This window comes from Monodelphis domestica, chromosome 4, assembly GCF_027887165.1.
Source record: "Monodelphis domestica isolate mMonDom1 chromosome 4, mMonDom1.pri, whole genome shotgun sequence".
NCBI lineage: Eukaryota > Metazoa > Chordata > Mammalia > Didelphimorphia > Didelphidae > Monodelphis > Monodelphis domestica.
In genome coordinates this window covers 4,150,738-4,171,770 of record NC_077230.1, presented here as the reverse complement: position 1 = coordinate 4,171,770, position 21,033 = coordinate 4,150,738, and the positions used below count along the sequence as shown (strand labels likewise).

The following is a 21,033-nucleotide window of genomic DNA, read 5'->3' as shown; positions in this document are numbered from 1 at the left end:
CTTCATGAAGGCTGTCAGGATCAAATGGTGTGTGTGTGTGTGTGTGTATGGATATAGATACGTCTACAAACTATATACTAGGGCTATGTAAACTAAAGAATTATTATCATTGTGCTTCCTTCCCACATTCCTTCCTTGATCTTGGCCCAAGGAAAACCGCACCTCCCACTTCTAGTTGGCCTCCAGAAGCTATAGCCAACAAAACTTTTATGAATCACTTTACAAGCACTATAAAGCTAGAGTAGAAGCCACAGCTCTGTCTAGAAGAAAGTTCAATGACTGATTTGATCTTCACCTGAAGTCATAATTCCAACCGACCAAAGCCAGCAGTTTAAAAACGTGTTTATCTTTGAATCCATTTCCTCATAACTGAATAGAGATTTTGCATTCTGACCTTCAGCATATTTAGTACAGCCGGAATAGCTTAGTCTGCCTTTCCTTATCTCTACCTACTGAAATCTTTTTGCCACTTTTATCTATCCTCCTCTCTAAATCGAATCTCCTCCTAAGTACATCCCCTAAAATGTCTTTCTAGCTTTCTCCATCGCCTCTTCTTTGAGACATTTTGTACTTCCAGTAATTAATGTGATGTCTTACATTCATTGACGGTCCTGAATTGAATTTACCCATACCTCTCAGGCCACTTATTCAATCTGAGTAAAGTAAGCATATCTGAGATTAGAAGAGAGAACCAGAATGATCCTGAAAGTGGTCCTGAGAGTCTTGAAACCTTCCTTTTGCAACTTCCCTCCAAATAATTGAGAGGGCAGAAACTCCCTTCACTTAGTGCCCAGGAGCAGAGCACATTTCCAAAATGTCTTTACTTAGATGTACTAAATACATTTGAAATTGCCTTTATTAAAAAAGCACCAAACTAAATAGACTATTTCTTTGTCACATATAGTGAGAAATGCATTCCTCTTAAGCTGCATTAGGAAAAAAACAAATATAAGTGAAAACTTTTAGTATTTTTGAATTATGTTCTGAATAGAGCAGAGTACTATTAATATAATAATTTTAAAGTGCTTATTATATAATGTTTGTTAAATGAATGTTGAACTAAAATTTTTTACAGTTCTAGAATTGTGTTTGTGTGACCAAATTGTAAGTTGTTTTTTAAGTTAAAACATCTTTTTTCCCCAGGATGAACGACTTTGGAATTAAGAACATGGACCAAGTAGCCCCTGTGTCTAACTATTACCGAGGAACACTTAAGGTGAGTGGCGATTTTTGAGGGCGAGGAAACCAAACCGAGATCAGAGGATTCTTTTCCCCTAGTTAAACTTTTCTCACCTCTCCCCACCATTGACAACAAAAGCAAAACCCTTGTAAGAAATATACATAGTGAAGTAAAACATTCCCTCATTGGTCATATCTAAAAGTAAATTTAATTCTGTACGTTAATTCATTCTCTGATGGTTCACTGGAATGGTAGTTGGTTATTGCACTAAGAGAAGTTCTTACGTCTTTCAGAATTGTTTGTCTTTACTATGTGTAAATTGTCTTACTGGTATTGTTTACTTTATTCCTCATCAATTCATATAAGGCTTCCCTGGTTTCTCTGCAACCATCTCTTTCTTTGGGTCATGTTATAACAGTCAATTAGAGAATTGCTGAACAAATCACGGAATCAATGTAAAAGAATATTATATATATATATATATATATATATATATATATATAATTTCTACTTCTTTGACACTATAAAAAACTATTACAAATATTCCTCTTTCTGCTGGTATAGCTGGATTAAAACGTACACAGTTTAGTGACTTTTTAGGCCAAATTCCAAGTTGCTTTCTAGAATGGCTGGACCAATTCATAGTTCTACCCACATTATCTTAAATACGCCTGTTTTTTCTGCAGTCCCTCCAGCATGTGTTATTTTCATTTATCATCTTTGCCAATCTGATGGCCTTGAGGTAGAATCAACTGATTTTTTTCCCCTGTAGCTATTAATAGCAAGGATTTCTTCCTTTCAGAGCCACCTGTTCATATCTTTTGATTATCAATTACTAGAATTACTGAAAGAATTCTTTCCAATGAGTTTTGCTCTATCATCAAATGTTTGTGTTGTCTGCCATTGGCTACTTAACTCACCTAACTTCAAGAAAAGAATGTTTGGGTGTTAGCGTTATTTTTTTTAAACCCTTACCTTCTGTCTTAGAATCGATACTAAGTAGTGGTTCCAAGGCAGAAGAGCAGTAAGAGGTAGGCATTGGGAATTAACATCCCAGGCCAGAATTGATCTCTTATCTATGGACCTGGCTCTCAAGCCACTGAGCCTGCTCCCAGATTTTAGCATTATAATGAACATAAGGGACTAGTACTAGAAAATGGTCCTGAACTCTAAAGCTGATCTGCTATGTGGCTTATAAGAGAAACTAGACCATAATTAGTATGGAGCTCAAGCGTGTGCCAGTATCTCACATGCTCATCTTTGCTGGTGAATTAAATATATCTTGTATTTTGGGGGGAGAAAGGGGGAAAAATATTAAAATGAAAAGAGCCTGCTCTGTCTGAAGCATTTGAACATATTTTCTAGTTCATTTGAGCTTGTTTCTAATTTAGTTTATCTTCATCTGTCTTTGTTGTAAAAATAAAGCAAGTCAGATACTGCTTAGGTGATATTTTTAAGCACTAAGGAGATGTAAATGAAAACAATTCTCATTTTAAAATGAGAAACTGATTTTTGGAGATTATGATGCAAATTAATTTCAAGTAAATTTTTTATTTATGGGCTTCAGATTTAGAATTTGAAGGGATAATCAAGATCACCATGTCTAATCCCTTCTTGTTACAGTTAAGGAAATGGATCCTCAGAGAGATGTAACCAAATTCACATGATAATAAGCATTAGAGACAGGATTTGAAGTCAGGCCCTTGTCTCTAAAATATACAACTTGTTCCCTTGTACCAAGCTTCCTCCTCAGATTCCTTTGGGTTTTCCCCATTCTTTGAAAACTAACTTGAGCCCAGTTGATAAATGGGCAAAAAATTCTGAGCTATCATCTCACTCCTATCCAATGGACTGAAATGACAAAAAGGCAAGATGACAAATGTTGGAGGGGATGTAGAAGAATGGGGACACTAATGATCCAACCATTTTGGAGAACAATTTGGAATTAGGCCCATAGTCTATAAAACTGAATATGTCCTTAGATCCTACAAACTGTTTCTCAAGGAGATCAGGGGAAAAGGAAAAGAACTCGTATGTTCCAAAATATTTCTAGCACCGCTCTTTGTGGTGGCAAAGAATGAGAAATTGAGGGCATGTCCATCAACTGTGGAATGGCTTAACAAATTGTGGTATGCGATTATGATGGAGTACTACTGCTCTACAAGAAACAATGAGCAGAGTAATTTTTTTACAACTGGGAAAGTGAGGAGACGTCTATCAGTTGAGGAATGGTTGAAAATTTTGGGTATAGATTGATGATGAAATACTATTGTGATATACCACAATAACCAGATTCTGATTTCAGAAAAAGCTGCAAAGACTTACATGAACAAATGCAAAGCGAAATGAGCAGAAATTAGGAGAACACTGTACACAGTAACAGTAGTAATGTATTGACAATCAGCTTTGCAAGACTTGGTTACTCTCAGTAATACAATGATCCAAGACAGTTCTGAAGGACTTATGACAAAGAATTTTTATCTACCTCCAGAAGAAAAATACAACAACTTGGAATCAGAATGCAGATTAAATCATACTAATTTTCACATTAGTTTGTTTTTATTTGGGGGTTTTGGTTTTATTGAGTATTCTCTTGCAATAGTCACCAATATGGAAGTATGTTTATAACAAGTAGAACCAAAAGGACATTATATATAGCTTAAGATTTAATATTTGAGGAATAACTTAAGAATGAATTAAGAGAATGAAATGAAAAATAAAAACACTAAAGACATAATCTATATATTTTGCCAGATGATGCCTTCTGTGGTGTGTGAGGGAAGGGCGAGGCTGGAAAAAAATTTTCTTGAAAGAGAACTAACCTAAGTACTAATATTAGTAACTTACTACTCTTTATTTTTTCCAAATCTTTATAATAAAATAGTGAGTAGATAGCTTATGACGGTCTGCTAAGTACTTTACATATATCTATATCCTCACAACAATTGTATAATATAAATGCTATTAATGTCCCCATTTTATAGATAAAGAACTTTAGCCTACCTAAAGTCACACAGCTGAAATGAGATTTTAACCATAACAAATCTAGCCTTCTTTTTATTGGCAGAGCTGCCTCCTTTTGGAAATTTTCACATAGTTAACCTGGTTGAGAATTAAGCTGAGAATTAACATTTTTAATTTGCTGTTTTAGGTTATTTTCCCCTGAAGTTAATTATAGTTAGTTTTCCCAGTTCTTTTCGTTGGGTTTCAACTTTTATTCTGTCGTATCTTTTAATTTTTGCATACAGATATAACCATAGTGCATCTTTCTTTTAGGTGACTCAACAGATGGGCCTTATTTATACATTGCATAAGATTTCCAATTTATATAGAAAAAAATGTGGCCTTCCAAGTATTTTTTCCCCGTAAACAAGTTAAATTAGAGCATTATCTCTTACAGAAGAAAGACATATTATTATTTCTGGTATAATAATTGTATTAGTATTCAAAGATTATTACTATTTTCTTTTTTAATAAACCAAAAGGTTCTTATTTAACATAAAGAGCCAGTTTGGACATTAACATATTTTTAAAGTGATCTTATATCAAAGAAAATTGCATTAATTAATTTTAAGTATTGACAAAATCCCAACAACATAACTAGATGCTCAGTTATTTGTTTAAAATATTGACTTTCGATTTAATTAAGCAGAGCATAAAGCTTTGTACAACATGTATTTGGCCATTGCCTTTGGAGTTTCTATTTTAATGGACAGATACAAAATGTACAAAATCAATGTGGTACGAGGGAAATTGAGGAAAGAGAGAGCTGTAGCAACTAGTGAGATTCTAAAAACTTCAAATGAGGGAATGCCTTCTAGCCATGGGGGTGGGGAGGAATAAATGAGGGCAGGAGATCAGCTAAACTATTGGATTTAAAGAACAGTTTAATTAGAATGTGAAGTTTATAAAGGGAGATAATATGACAGAAGGCTAAAAAAAAAATAGATAGGAGCCAGATCATGGAGGGCTTTAAATGCCAAAGCTAAGGAGTTAGTATTTTACTCGGTGGCAATGGGAAGCAATTGAAGCTTTTTAAGCAGTGATAAGATCAGATTTGTTCTTTAGCAGATTAAAAAAACAACACCTTGTCTTCAAATCCATTCTAAGAGATGAGCAGCAAGGACTAAGAAGTGACTGAAATGATGGGGCCCTCAAAAGAAATGACAACGTTGAATGTAGGTTGGTCGAGTTTGAGGGACAAGATCCATCCTATCCTTGTTGACTTTAGAACATCCAGGAAGAAGTATTCATAAGCTCGTTGGGGCACAAAATGAATTCATATTGCTTAATATTTTGTTATGTGTCATGGGAAGTAATTGGGGAAATTTTAATTGTAATCCTTAAAGAAGCATATAGAGTTGTTGTTGCTAGATGTAGCAGATTCCAGAGACCAGAAATATACATAAAGAAAACACGTTTTAGGTATTTTGGTAATTTAAGAATGCTTAGAATCTTATGCGTACTTGCTAACTTAAGTAATTTTTTTCTGACTATCTCTAGCGCCTGAACTAACTCTTCTTCACTTTTGATTCTATTATAACCAGTAATTAAGTCTTTGACTTTAAAGACTTTAAATTTCTCATTATAAACTTGATAATCATCAAAATGCTATATTATTAGAGAAAAAATCTAGAATGAGGCTATTCTAAATTCACTTATTTATATTTCTCTTAAAATGTAGTATCTGTTTTCAACCTCTAAAATAATGGATTGTATCCAAAGACCGCTTAATGTTTGGTGATTACTGCTAATTGATTGCCACAGAATTTCTATCAGCCATTCTGTTGATTTGTGAATTTGATGATTTTGTGAGGCGTGACTACTATTAGTTTCAAGGTTTAAAAGTAAATTAAAATTGTATTTTAATTATTTTTATCATTTGCTTTTGCAGCGTCAACCAGCTTTTGATAACTTTGAATGCACCGATTCACTATTTGAAGGATTTTTCCCTTTACTAAATGAGGAACAGACACTTCAAGAGGTACCAACAGGCTTGGATTCCGTTTCTAATGGTAATTAGAATTCACAAATCCATATGTAATCAAATATAGACGCGCACTTAACTGTCTCCTTAGGTAGTTCAGCTTGGTGAAAATACTGTCACATAGACACACCATGAAGGTTTCATTGATTTTTATGTTATCATCATAAAGCTTACAGTATTTGATGTATTGATGCGGATATACTTAAGCAATATTTCCGTCACTCAGCTAGCAGACGAAGCTGACTAAAGGAAACTTCTCCGTCATGTAATGACGCTTCTGATCCATCGTCATTTGAAGTTTTTATTTGTTTTGGGGGGATAATAATAGATTTTAATTGATTTGTCTGCAGTCTAAAGGCTTTTGACCCCAAGTGAGCAGTTGCTTTTGCGTGTGTGATTTTTATTTTTGCTGAAATACAACTATTCAGCCATTTTTGCTGGAAGTTTCAGAGTCTCCCCAGCCCTTTCTTTTTAAAATTTAAAATATTTTTTCCACGTTTACATGATTCTTTTTTTCCCTCCCCTCTTCCAGAGCCACCAAGCAATTCCACTGGGTTGTCCTTTAAAGCCTAAACCCCAAATAAGACACCTGTGTGTACCTGGGATAAGTGATGTTGCATTTCTGCTCCCACAGTTCTTTGTGTCACTGTGGGCAGCCTTCTTCCCCATAAGTCCCTCAGGAGTGGCCTGGCTTGTTGCCTGGCTACTAGTAGCAGAGTCCCTTGCACTGGATTGTTGCACAGACTTGTACGTTCTGTGAACGGTGTTCTCCTGGTGCTGTGAGCACTTACTTTGAGAGGCAGCTCACATGGTCTAGTGGAAAGACCCCCAAAGCCCCTGTAGCCTTGGGTGCTCGAATGCCTGCCTGAATCCCTTCGCCCCTCGGGGCCATGCTAAGGTGCCATCTGACTTATCTGTGGCTTGGGGGCTCCTTCCTGGCCAGCTGGTACAACTTCATCTCTAGGGATACTGTCTGTGCTCTGAGAAGAGAGGAGGAGTCAGATCTGGGCCCCCAGCTCTATATAAAGGCTCATGGGAGTAGAGCCTGGGCATGAGGACGGAGAGGCTGCCCCAGCAAAAGAACAAGTCCACACGGACATTCTTAGGAGCTTCTGCTGTGATTTCACTTCGACATTAAACACCACACAGAAGACCCAGGTTACTGAAAGGCAGCCTCCAGCTCTTCATGTGAGCTCATGCCTAAATAGCTAGGTGGCACAATGGATAGAGTGTTGGGTCTAAAATCAGGAAGGCCTGAGTTCAAATGCAGCCTCAGACACTTAATAGCTCTGTGACCCTGGACAAGTCACTTAACCTCATTCGTTTCAGTTCTTTCATCTATAAAATGAGCTGAAGAAGGAAACTGCAAACCACTCCATTATCTTTGCCAAGAAAACTCCAAATGGGTTCACAGAGATTTGGGCATGACTGAAAATGACTACACAACAACAAATTGTTCTTGCCTATCTTTATCCATATGGATTTCTGCAGTTGCTCCATCTTGATTTTTCTTTAACAAAAAACAAACTAAAATAAAATTGGAAATTCTCTTGCCAAGCTAAGTAGTTATTGTTATGTTGGTGGGCAGTGAGAAACAATGATATTTTGACATACTTATTGTAGATTAACAATGAAACCCAGAAAATTATATTTATTGTTGGGATCAAGGAAAATAAGTAAGAAGGCAAGAAAATCCAGATAATTCACTTAGAGATCTTTGAAAAATAAAAATTACTAAAATGTTTATACACAATGGCAATAATCTCTTTTTTTTTCCCTTTATAACTCTTGCCTTCTATCTTAGAATAAGTGCTGTGTATTGGTTCTAAGGCAGAAGAGGGGTAAGGGCTAGGCAATGGGGGTCAAGTGACTTGCCCAGGGTCACACAGCTGGGAAGTGTCTGAGGCCAGATTTGAAACCAGGACCTCCCATCTCTAGGTCTGGCTCTCCATCCACTGAGCCACCCAGCTGCTCCCTTAATTTCTATTTTTAAAACTCATTTGGGAGGGCTTTTTCACTGCTGAAATAGTTAAATGGAACTTAATGTTAGGTTTGCAGTTTCTTTAGAACCATTTTTTTTAATTACATATGGATATTTGCCTATATAAACCGGGCCCAATGGGATTGGCTTGATAGAAAGACAAATAAAATAGGTTGCAGCACTATAAATTCATCTCCTTGTAGAGAAGTGGGAAGAGGGAAGGAATAAGCATTTTATACAGCATCTGCTATGTGCCACGGAACTTTTTACAGATATTATCTCATTTAATCCTCACAGCAAGCCTGTGAAGCAGTGCTATTGTCATCCCCGTGTTATAGCTGAGGAAATGGAGGAAAAAGAACTGTCCCAGAGTGCAAGGACTTCATGCCAGTCAAAACTGTGCCTTATTAGATTCTCTGAAAATACCAACCAATCCGTTTTTGCTTTCCTCGTTGTCTCCCTGGTGCCTGACACACAGATGACCTTTCACTCAAGGCTTATTGATAGATTGACGTCACCACGCAAGGCCCAAACAAGGGTTCTCTGGTTGGGGTCATTTGTCTCTTTTTTAAGTGTTTGGATATAATCTATATTTGCCACCAAATACTTTTCCATTAGAGGCTCATGTTTAAGTGTAACGGCGTTGTCTGCTTTCTAGAGTCTGCCAGCTGTGAATTGCCCTTGCTAACTCCGTGCAGTAAAGCTGTCATGAGTCAAGCTTTGAAGGCCACTTTCAGTGGTTTTACGAAGGAGCAGCGTCGCCTTGGCATTCCCAACAGTGAGTAGCTGCTTTCTTGGCCACCTGTCCGTGGGCACAATAACCAGCCAGTCCGTCTTAGCCGAGCGTCGTTGAATCAAGAAGTGATCTGTACTGACACATGTGGATAATATGAAGCGGGTGGGGGAAATCCTGCATCTCCCGTACGCTCTTCCACTCCTACAATCGTCCCCACAATGTTCCTAGAACACTTCAAGAAGGTCCCCATTTTACAGATGAGATTCGGTGACGTGCCCACATCCACACGGGGGTAGTAAGTGTGGAAGCCAGAAGTTGAGCCTGACTTAATCCTCGTATTTTTTCTGTCTCTCCCATTGGATTTCCCCCCTCAATGCAGATCCCTGGCTCTGGACAGAGGAGCAGGTGTGCCAGTGGCTTTTTTGGGCTACCAATGAATTCAGTCTGATGGATGTAAACTTCCAAAAATTTATTATGAATGGTCAAGTCTTGTGCAATCTTGGCAAGGAGCGATTTCTGGAGCTGGCCCCCGACTTTGTGGGAGACATCCTTTGGGAGCACCTGGAGCAGATGATCAAAGGTACCAAAGACTGGCGTGGCTTATCTCCAGTTAAGCTCTTACTTCTGGGGAGGGATGAAGGGAGATGCTGAACTCACATTCCGGTGCCTGGTTGGGAGAACTGGGCGCGTCTTCTTGTATTTGAAAGAGATTAACTTATTTGAAATTATGCCAAGAAAACATCTAAACAAAGTTGGGAAAAAGACGACCTCAGATCTATGGGAAATTTTGTAGCAACATTTTTATAGTGTTTATAGTAACCATAACAAGCATAATCAGTTGTTACCAAAAGTAATCGTTTGGGGAATGACTGAAGTAAGTTGAGGCATAGGAATGTATGGAATGTTACTAAGTTGTAGCAGGGAAAATGATCGATACAGAGATGTCTGAATTGAGACAAGATGAAGCAAAACAACTTAGAAGAAAAGTTTAAAACAGATTTCAGCAACGTAAACGAAACCGACTGAAAGGAAGTGCTCTGGATTTACAAAGAAGAGATTGGAGAAGATGCCTCCTTCCCTTCTTTACCAGAAGGGGTGGGAAGGGGGTACTCCAGGGGTTGAATATTAGAGGCCATGTGAAATTGGTTGGCTTTGTTGAATTGTTTCCTCACACCCTCCCCCTTTGTTTATTCTTGGTTGTAAAAAATGGCTCAGGGGAGGACTAAACTCTTTAAGAAAGCCATCTACAATCTGTGCCTTTATGGCTTCCTTTCCTACTCTTTTCTAAACCCTCCACCTATTCATCCATTGGAAACTAATCTCTTCAAAGCTATCTATGGTGTTTTAATTGCCAAATGCAATGACCTTTCTCAGTCCTCATCCTTCTTGACCCCTAGGGAGGAATTGGGTTATTCTGATTTTACATACATGTACACATTTACATGTAGGTATATATTTTTATTATTTATATGCTACCCACTATGTGCCATGCACTGTGCTATGGACTTTACAAATATTAACTCATCCACCGCCCCCCTGGCCTCCCCCCACTGTGAAAGATAGGTGCTGTTATTTCCATTTTACAGTTGAGGCCAACATACGTAAAGGGAATTGGCCAAGATCACAAAGCCAGTGTGTCCAAGACCAAATTTGAATTCAGATCTTCTTAACTCCAAATTCAACACTATCCACTGTGCTGCCCAGCTGCATCACTGATCTTTCTGGACTTCTGACTAGAAAGCGGTCTGTTTCCTTCCTGTGTTGGCAGACCTATGGCAGGTGTGCCGGAACATGCCCTAGGGGGTTGCTCCCCTCCCCCTATCCACAGGCACCTGAGGACATTCCTCACTTCCCCTCTTCCTCTCTTTGCTGTCTGGGATGAGGGAGAAGCTCACATGTGGTGTGAGGGGTGCCGTTTGGACACAGTGTCTGAAAGGTTTGCCATCACTGCCGTAACCGTCAGTACCCTGCAAGGCTGTTTCCTGGGTCCTTCTCTTTCCTACTTGGGAATCATATTCGACTCCTTGGAATGAGACGTCGTCTCTAGATGGTTTCTCACCTCTCCCTTTGCCAGCTAGTCATCCAATGTCTTGAACTGGACAGCCTTTGGGTGCTTCAAACGTCTGAAACAACTTGTTCTGCCCCTTAATAACCCCCCCCCCCAACTTTTATTACTGTTGGGGAAACACCATCCTCCAAGTCCCTGAGGTGAACAGGCAGCGTCCTGAGCATCTCCCTTCACCTGCCCTCATGTGTTCAGTGTGCTGCTAAGTCTTGTTATCTCTTCTTTTACCTCTCACAAGCCATCATCCCCTTGTTCCAGGCGGATCCTCTGTCTTCCTGTTCAGTAACCTCCAATGGCCGCTTGTTACCTCCAGGCTCAAATATAACACTCACAAGCAGGGTTTTTGGTTTGTTTCGTTTTTAGATCCTCCCCTTCCTTCTTAGAATCAATCTGTGTATTGGTTCTAAGAGAGAAGAGCAGTAAGGGCTGGGCAATGGGGGTCAAGTGACTTGCCCAGGGTCACACAGCCAGGAAGTATCTGAGGTCAGATTTGAACCCAGGACCTCCTATCTCTAGACCTGGCTCTCCATCCACTGAGCCACCCAGCTGTCCCCTGACATTCAGTTTTAAACTTGACTATGATCTACAACACTAACCTTCTTACTTCAGGCACTCCATCTTTTGCCTCTTTGCCTTCCCTGGCTGGCTCTCTTCCCTATCTCATGCTCTCCCTCTCACCTTTGCTTCTTGTTTCTGGTTTCCTTAAAAACACATCTAAAGCCTCCCGTTCGCTCAGAAAACTCTCCAGCCCCCACCCCCACGGCTAGTATCTTCCCTTGAATTTTCACTGTATCCGGTGAGTATCTGCCTTCCTCATTAGAGCATGGAGGGCCAGGGCTGCATTTTTGCCTTTCTGGGCATCCCCAGTCATTGAACACAGAGTGTGACAGATGCTTCTTGTTGGCCATGTGACGCTGTCCTGGGACTGCTTTGTGCAGACGAGTTTGAATGGATCCATAAGCAGAGTGTGTGCTGCTCTCGACGTGGCGTGCTGAGTAGATGCACTCGAGACACTCTTTTAGATGAAAGCTCTCATGTCGCCATGAAGCATTTTTAAACGCCTCTCATGAGCCAGACGCTCTTGTAAAAACTGAGGATACTGGAGGGGTTGGAGTGGGTGACCGCCAAAAATTATAATTAACCCCCAAGTCACAAGAAGGTCAATAGCTAGAAAAAGACAGAAAGCCGGGGAAGGATTCCCAGCCTACTAATCCAGAGCCTAACAACTCAGTGTCTAGCTCCAAATCTCAGCCTCAGAACCCCACCGCCACCACCACCCCCACCAAGAAAGATTTCTTGTAGTAGATGAGATGGATGTTGGCCGAAATTTGGAGGTGGCCAAGAGGAAGAGATGAGAAAAGGGAGAGGATTTCAGCTCTGGAACACCGGCAGTGAAGAGAAACGAATTCAAGAGATGAACTCATGAAGTCTTGTGGGAGAAAGTGTCACGTGGTCACACAGAGGGTGGGAGGAAACTAGAGAGGTAGCAACTTGGTTATTCGTGGCTCTATAAGCCAAACGGGATTTTCTATTCGATGCTGCCAGTAGTTGGGAATCGCTGTTTGTTCTTGACTAGGAGAGTAACATGCATTAGGAAGATCAACTTGACAGATGAGTGGAAGACAGCTAGAATAAGGAGAGGTCTGAGGCAGAGAGATCAGCCCTATTGATCGCTATTATAGTGGTCTGTTGGAAGAGTCCAAGAGTAGCTGATGTTAGCCTATACCTTTGTGAGAGGGGCAGCTCACTTTTTTACTTTAACCACATGAATTTTCAGTTTGCACATCCTTCCTTACTCCAGAGTGTTCAGTTGAATATACAATCTCAAACTTCTTAAATATATATCCAAAGATTTTACTTTTTTATATCAAACAGTTTAGAAAACGAATTTTTTGCAAGCCTGACATTGCATTGATTTTTGTTATTTTCAGTATTTGTGTATGCGTGTGGGTTGGTAAACATAGTGTATATATCTGCGTATATAGTGAATACATACATGCACACATTTTTGTGCCCTACCAAATATGTACTTAAATTTACACTTATGGATTTTCTTACTGATTTTTCAGAGAATCAGGAAAAAACAGAAGATCTCTATGCAGAAAACTCCCATCTCACTTCAATGCCTCATTGGATCAACAGTAATTCCTTAGGTTAGTCCAGATGCTTTTATGTTTAACAATATCACTCTGTTATGTACCTTTTTTTAGCAATCTAAGATTCCACAATATGAGATCTTATCTGGGCAATTACCATAGCAGGAAATGCCTTTGGTCTTAATCACAAATTTAAAACCCAGCCAAAAACAAGGAATCACAGTCGGCAGGCCCAGTATATGTTCAGAAATTGATCTTTAAATATGCTCCAAGCGTTGACATCTGAAAAGGCTGAGTTTCTGAGGTCTTTCTTTTTCGGTTTATACCCATTTCTCTTGATTAGTAAAACCTAACTTTGTAAAAGAGAGTAGATACTCTTGACAATCTGATCTTAGATGAAGACATCTTCAAGTCAACGATTCAACCCTCTTTATTTTCAGTCGGTCAAAAGTCTTAACTTTCCAAAATACACCATCTAGATGACAGCTGGCTATTCCCCCCCATATCCATACCCAATCTATAGGAATGACCATTTTACATCCTCCCCTGGTGGTCTTTCCTGGTATTTCGTAACTTAACAGTTAAGAAAGTCTTGAGAGTACCAGTATAGTTGCCGTCCATTCCAGAAGACCTGAAATCACACAGCAGCTACACTGAGGTGAACTGGCTGATTACATCATTCTTGTGGAAGAGAGAAATTGGAAAGCCTGAAGAAAGCAGAAGCAGAGGCTGATGACCTGTCAGTCAAACGAAGGTTCTGTTTGGGATGTTACCGAGAGGAGCAGTTGGAAGGAAAGGAGCAGACCAACTGAAGGGTTTTAACCTGGAAGACAGACAGGAGGAGGTGTGGTGACTTTGAAGGCAGAAGAGAGAAGGACAGAAGTCCAACTATCTCTCTGACTTGCTCTGTTGATGCTAGTGACTGAAATCCAGACCTATCAGCCATTTCTCTCACCTGAACCATATTCCAACAACTCACTGTAGTATTAGGGACATCCCCAACCCTCTTACCTCCATTCTTTATCCTTTCCTGCCTTCCTGAAATAAACGCTTACTTAAGGTAAAAGAAGAGAAAGAGTGTTTTCGTGAGACACCAACTCACCCTGAGTGATAGAGGAGGAAGAGGGAGGAAATGGGAGGAGGGCAGGGCAGACAAGAGAAAGAAGATAACTGCCTGATCAATCAATATAGTCCCTTATTATGATCTATTCCAAATTGGCGCCCAGTTTTGACTGAACTTCACAATCCCTAAAACAGCAGCAAAGAGGTTCAAACAAGTGATCTGTGGGGTAGTTGTTATAGGCTATTGGATTTAAAACATTTTATACAGCAAAATGACTAACATGATAGTAGATTCAGTGGAATACATAGGTAATACCACTCACTATGTTCATACTCCAGTGGCCATTCCTAAAAGAAACCATTCTCTGGCAAATTTTGACGTAGATACAGACACTGACCTACCTTAGGAACATTTATGGATTTGTGATTCCCAAACATGCAGCACAGATCATGGTAGTGGATACAGACCTAGAGACTCTTGTTAAGAACCTGTTTGAAGAATTTATGAAGGCAAAGGGGCTAGATCAGATAAAGGAGAAGGGAAATCCTCCAGAAAGTTGGCTTTCTCCCCCAGTAACAGTATCACCCATCCAGAATAAATGGCACTTAAATTCTAGATCTGGAGAAAACTATTCAGCAAAAACAACCAGCAAAATCTATTTTGGATTAAGGGTTCAGTTTGAAGCGAAACGTCTGGGGACATCCTTTCTTCATCTGTGGAACTACCTCAAAAATTCATTGTTGTGACTAGATGGTGGCTCTCTAGGATAGAGAATGGATGACAAATTGAAGGATATTTGTGTTGGGGTTTTGAAAGGTAAAGAAAGTCAGTCTTGTCATTTGCTGTGTTAATACTTTTCACTAATATGTTACAGGCAGTAGTGTGGATCCGCTGCCATATGGAATGCAGACACAGAGTTGTTCCAAGACAGCCCTCTTGGATAGTTTGTGTCAGTCATCTCCAGGACCGAACATTCTCAATTCTGAGCAGGAATTTCCATTATATTCCAAATCCCGACTTGACACAATAAGTGTGAACTACCGCTCAGTGAATCCAGACTTCCAGGGGAACAATTTGAATTTACTCATCAATGATTCCGGTAAGATTTGAGCTTTGTTTTTGTGTAAATCTGTTTGAGTTTGGAGTTTAGGAAAGCCCTTGACCCAAGTTGGTTTTTCTTAATAAACATGTTTTGTGGTGAGCCACTAGATTGGGAATCCAGCAAATTCTTGTTTGTTTTCTACATTGCTTTGTGCTCTCACTGCCAGGCACTATGAGTGAGTTCCTCCTGATTCAACTTGTGTAATTCATAGAGCTGAAGAATACCCCGCTGAGTCGATCCTTCTCAACCACCTCATTTTAAGCTACATATCAGTAGGGTTAGCGTTTCAATTCAAACCCTAAAGAAAGCGGGTACATGAACTAAGGAGCTTGATCCGTTCTTCCACAAGAACCACAATATGTTTGTTGGTGTCTTTCAAAAGGTAAGCCAGGAAAAGCTGATTCTGCTGAGAACGGCAAGGACAGTTTTGAAGGTTCCGATTCTCTGCTCCAGTCATGGAATAGCCAGTCATCTTTATTGGATGTGCAGCGTGTGCCTTCGTTTGAAAGCTATGAAGAGGACTGCAGCCAGTCCCTGTGCCTGAGTAAGCCTACCATGTCTTTCAAGGATTACATTCAAGAAAGAAGTGACCCAGTAGAACAAGGCAAACCAGTTATACCAGCTGCCATTCTTGCTGGTTTTACAGGCAAGTGCTGTAACCTCCTACTGCTTGTTGGCCTTATTTGTTTGCCCTTCTAATTCCTTGCATGGCTCTATTTCCATGTTTATAAAAGAGGTTTCACTTCATTGAAGTACATTAGTATTTACATTCCATAGTTTATATGTGACTAATTGCCGAATGAAAATCTTGCAGAAATTTTAGCTAAATGGGAGGATAAAAAATTAAAAGAGTATTCCATGTGGGTCAATTGGAAAGGTATTGGGGAATTCTTAGGTGCCTGGAATTCTTTTTCATTGACTCACCCACTCAAAGAATTTCAAAGGAAGCAAGCTGGCTTAGGGAGGCAACAAGGCCAGTGTCAAATAAAAGAAGCCTTATTGAATTAAGAGTGGCCTAAACCAGTTTTAAAGTTCTATTTCAGAGCTGGGACAAGTTTTAAAGCTGCTTTTTTATGTATTAAAATGTTTCTAATGTTCTACAGAATATAGGTGCCATTTCCTTATTTTGCATATTTTCACATATTGGTTTTATATAATGAAAGGCACAAATAACGACCAGAGGTTTATATTTTTTATCGTTCCACTCTGTAGATTAAAATAGTATCTTGTCACCAAACTAATCTAATCTTTCATCTAAAAGAGAGGGGTGTGTGTATTATAAAATTAGGTTATTTTATAATATATTTTAAAACAATGTTTCCAAGGTGCAATAGCTGTGTTACAGGTTAGCTGCATCCTCGACTTTTTATTCTGTACGGTTATGTTTTCAGATTCCATAACATTACGCGGAATCCACGTAATAATAATTTATGTCAGGATGGGGTAACATTGTATTTTAGGAACTACATCACCTAGAAAGCTGTCCCATTGTTTCTCTTTTTGGAAGGGCTGAAGAAGTTTTCATCTTGAGTTATAGTCTTGTACCTTTTTTTCCCTCAGAAATATCAATCCCAATGATTGAGAAAAGGAATATTTTGGAATACAGTGAGCTAGAAAAGTATTATTCTAAGATGAGTATATAAATAGAAACGCAAGACAATTCTTGCTATCAAGAACCCCTCTTCTCATTGAGGAGACAGTATATGCTGAAGGATTCGGCTGCAGTGTAGATGGAAAAACCTAGTTGGCCAATGACTGAGCAGAGGAATCTTTAAGGTAAAATTGCAGGTCACATAGCAAAGGAAAGAGGTGGAAGGCAGGGCAAACCAAAAGAATAGAAAAGCAAATGTTCTTTTCCAGAAATGGAGAATTCTAAGGAAAAAACAAATTTTGAGGGTTTTAGGCCTAGCCAGTTAAAAATATATATTTTTTTAATTTTGAGTTCCAAATTCTCACCCTTCCTCAATTCCTCCCCACAACCCATTGAGAAAGGGTAAGAAATCTGATATCAGTTTTACCTGTGCAGTCATGCAAAACATTTTCATGTTAGCCATGTTGAAAAATAAAAAAAAAGAAAAATTAATGAAACAAGTATGCTACGATCTGCAAAGTTCTTCAGCTCTCTCTGAAGGTGGATAGTATTTTTCATGTGGCCGTTGGAATTGTCTTAAGTAATTTTCTTGATTGGAGTAGCTAAGTCTTTCACAGTTGACCATCAAACAATAAGTGTTCATTACAATCATATGCCACAACTCATTCAGCCATTCCTCAGTAGATGGGTATCCCCTCTGTTTCTAGTTCTTTGCCACCACAAAAAAGCTGCTATAAACATTTTTGTTCATGTCATTTTACTTTGATCTCCTTGGGATACTGACCTTGGAGTGGTATTGCTCTGGATCAAAGGAGGGTATGCACAGTTTTATAGCTCTTTGGACATCATTCCAGATTGTTCTCCTGAATGATTAGGCCAATTCCCAACTCCACCAATAGGCTCAGCCATTTAAAAGATTTGGTGATTTTACATTAGAATCCATTGAAGCTATTTGGACAAAAACAGTGCACCGCTTAGCTCAGTTTCCCTAATTAATAATTGTACCTTCATGGAAAGATGCCAGCCTTGTATAGGTTGGGGTCATCAAAGTTTTTGTAGTTAATTGTGTGTCACTCCATTGCCTACTACTTAACTCTTTAACCATTTTTAATGTTATGTAGGGCAATCCAGGATTCTATCTATAGATTTCCTTATTAATAAAATTTCAGTAGAGCTTCCAAGCTCAAGTTTATTAAAGATTATTTAATAAATTAGAGGTCTCTAAACCTAGAAAAGACTCATAAGCAGTTGCTAATAACTTTCTGTCAAAATTCCTAATCTCCTAGCATTAAATAAATTTTAAATTTAGTGAATATGCACTTTTAACATTCTATTCAATAATGAAACATAATTATTTACATTTCACTTTTGAAAAGATTGGAGCTAGTAGATTGTACGTACAGTCATCATTGTAACTGATTTCTTTGTTTAAAAATCATAGCCTCACCATTTAACTCAAGATACAAAGTCAAATCTCTTCTCAAAAAAGGTCTTCTTCGGATTCAGAAGCTGAACATTTCACCCTCTTTCTCCAGCCAGAAACAGACAACTAAAACTAGTCTTTTTATTTTTTTGAATTGAAAAATCTTTATTTAATTAATTAATTTGGGGTGTTTTTCCATGATTCGTGTTCTTTCCCTCCCCTCCCCCAGCTGACATGCAATTCCAGCGGGTTTTACTTGTGTCATTAATCAAGACCTATTCTGGTATTGATCATTGCACCCGAGTGATCAGAAAACTAGTCTTTTGGGCTTGTTTCCAAACTGACAGCTAAAAACTGCCGTTTCCATATTTGGCTCTTCAGGTGAGAGTAGCGCTCCCTGTCATCTCTGTAGGAAAGCCTAGTAAAGGGGGCCTGTTGGTATTCTCTCTCGCTTATGGTTTCATTCCTCCCCAGGAAGTGGACCTATTCAGCTCTGGCAGTTTCTTCTGGAATTACTAACAGACAAGTCGTGTCAGGCGTTTATTAGTTGGACTGGAGACGGCTGGGAGTTCAAGCTGGCCGACCCAGACGAAGTACGTATGCTTTAGTGGTGTCGAGTGGCAAGGGCGCTTCTGGCCTGGCATTGCGGGGCTAGTGAAGTCAATGATCCAATGGAAAATAAGGGCGGCTCTGTGGAGGAGCTCTTGGAGTAGCTTCTTCTTGGGATTTCTGCCCTTCAGGGAAGGAGCACAAAAAGATTGTTATCTCTAAAGAGCACCAAACCGTCCCGACCTGCCCCTTGGTCAGAACATTCGGCAGGCATTAAGCTACGGCTGGGTCGGCCTGCCTGATGTTTGAGCCACGGCAGCCTTCTTGGCTCTGACTCCCAAAGGAGAAAACTGACAGGCTCCATTTTCGAGCCATTTGAAGGGGTTTGGTCATGCCTGGTGGGCGCCACGCCCACCATTCAGGGCTGGGTCACGCCTGGTGGGTGCCACGCCCACCGTTCAGGGCTGGGTCACGCCTCGAGGGTACCACGCCCACCGTTCAGAGCTGGGTCTCCTTGGGGATACTGACCCGCCCTGTTCCGGGCCCCCCCTCAGACAGTCTTAGACGCTGCCGTGCTGCAGTTCAGGCCCAACGTGCAGCTCTGACTGTCTGTAGGGGCCGCCGAACTCGGAAGAGTCTTCTAAGCCTCCCTTTTCCTGTCCTTTTCCCCAAGGTGGCTCGCCGCTGGGGGAGGAGGAAGAACAAGCCCAAAATGAACTACGAGAAGCTGAGCCGCGGCCTCCGCTACTACTACGACAAGAACATCATCCACAAGACGTCCGGCAAGCGGTACGTGTACCGCTTCGTGTGCGACCTGCAGAACCTCCTGGGCTACGCGGCGGAAGAGCTCCACAGCATGCTGGGGGTGCAGCCGGACACGGAGGACTGAGCGCTGGCGGCCCCCCTCCGGGCCTGGCCGCACTCCCCACAGACTGGGGTGGGACACCCACCCTGCCTGGCTGCTCAGCGTGGGGCGCCAGAAGGACCTTTCAAAGGACGCGTTCGCCAGCCCGGCGATGGAGGGGGAAGCGAGGCCTTGTTTAGCAGCGGCAGCATCTCGCTGAGCCACGGCGCAGCCCACAGATGAGACACGGCAGCGTCTGGGGTTAAAGCCCCGCAGATGGGATTCTGCTTTCTAAGGCCAACATGCTGGGAAGCCTCGAGCACGTGGCTTCTGCCTTGGAGAAGCAGGTGTGGCAAATGCAAAGCGTTTACTTCCCGAGGAAAGGCAAGAGAAGGCCATTTCAGAGGAGAGCGCTTGGATGCTGCTGGGACCTGTGGCTCTTCTGAAAGCCTCTACAGTGCTATTTAACAGAAATTATATATTGTAATTTAATTATTAAGTGTGCTTGAAATAGGAACCAGGAAGGACACTGACCTACCCGTTGTTTTATCTTCCCTTTTCATAGTACCTGCAACCTTAGAAAACTATTTAATCTGCCAAAGACAGGCAGAGGAAATTTGTGAAATGTGTATTAGACAGACATAATATATTCCTACATGGGAAAGGGTATAGAAGGTGGTCGTTATTATTATTATTATTATCTGCCGTGTCTATTATTTGGCAGATACTTTGTATATTTGGGCATTTTTACAAGAAACTAATGATTGTACGGGGCATAACTGACCTTTTTGTGATTTCTATTCCAATGTTGAAGTGACTGGCCAAGAAGCAGTACTTTTCCTCATGAATGCCGTTTTCCACTTCTGTGCATGTCTTTCAATCAGTTTAATTCAAGACTTCCTTTGAGTTTAATTATGCTCGTCCTATCTTCCTTGCCTCAACCATGGCCTCTCCGGTGTGGTTCTCTTTGCCCGATTAATGTTGTTTGATTAAAATAGGAACTCTATTTTTGGAAATCTGTAACTCCTTTTCAGAGATCAGGAGGGATTTGTGTAGCAGCTATTTTTACTGCAAAAAAAAATCACTGGAAAATACAATTTGTAAGAAAGTTTTATTTTTATCTTAGCTTCATGTAAAGTTAAATGTATTATAATATACAGAGCAAGAAGTTCCGGAAAACCCAATCTTTATTAAAGCCTCTTGAACATAAAGGACCATGCGGCATGTCAGATTTTTGTTCCTCTTTAAACTATGCCAAGGATCTTGTACCCTCAAATGTACTTGAGTGTCCGCAGGATGCGTCCTTTCTAGTGCCTGCAGAGAATTAAACTGCCAAAAGAAAAGACTCCAGTTAAGGAGAGTGTATTAGCAGTGGCTAAAATCGTCGTTTGTCTTCTAGGCACAGAAGGAGACGGC

The 21,033-nt window shown here is 40.2% G+C and overlaps 1 protein-coding gene across 2 annotated transcripts in view; it reads left to right on the top strand.

Annotated features, from left to right (window-relative positions):
- Positions 1-20,828, top strand: part of ETS2 (ETS proto-oncogene 2, transcription factor) — a 29,500-nt gene extending 8,672 nt beyond the window's left edge. For both annotated transcript variants that reach the window (XM_007493094.3, XM_056825970.1), the window contains exons 2-10: positions 1,144-1,216; positions 6,075-6,195; positions 8,807-8,926; positions 9,264-9,464; positions 13,019-13,102; positions 14,983-15,207; positions 15,593-15,856; positions 18,699-18,817; positions 19,447-20,828. In XM_007493094.3, the coding sequence (XP_007493156.2) occupies positions 1,145-1,216; positions 6,075-6,195; positions 8,807-8,926; positions 9,264-9,464; positions 13,019-13,102; positions 14,983-15,207; positions 15,593-15,856; positions 18,699-18,817; positions 19,447-19,662 (1,422 nt within the window). In that variant the 5' untranslated portion in view covers position 1,144 and the 3' untranslated portion in view covers positions 19,663-20,828. The remainder of the gene's footprint in view (positions 1-1,143; positions 1,217-6,074; positions 6,196-8,806; positions 8,927-9,263; positions 9,465-13,018; positions 13,103-14,982; positions 15,208-15,592; positions 15,857-18,698; positions 18,818-19,446) is intronic.
- The last annotated feature ends 205 nt before the right edge of the window (positions 20,829-21,033 follow it).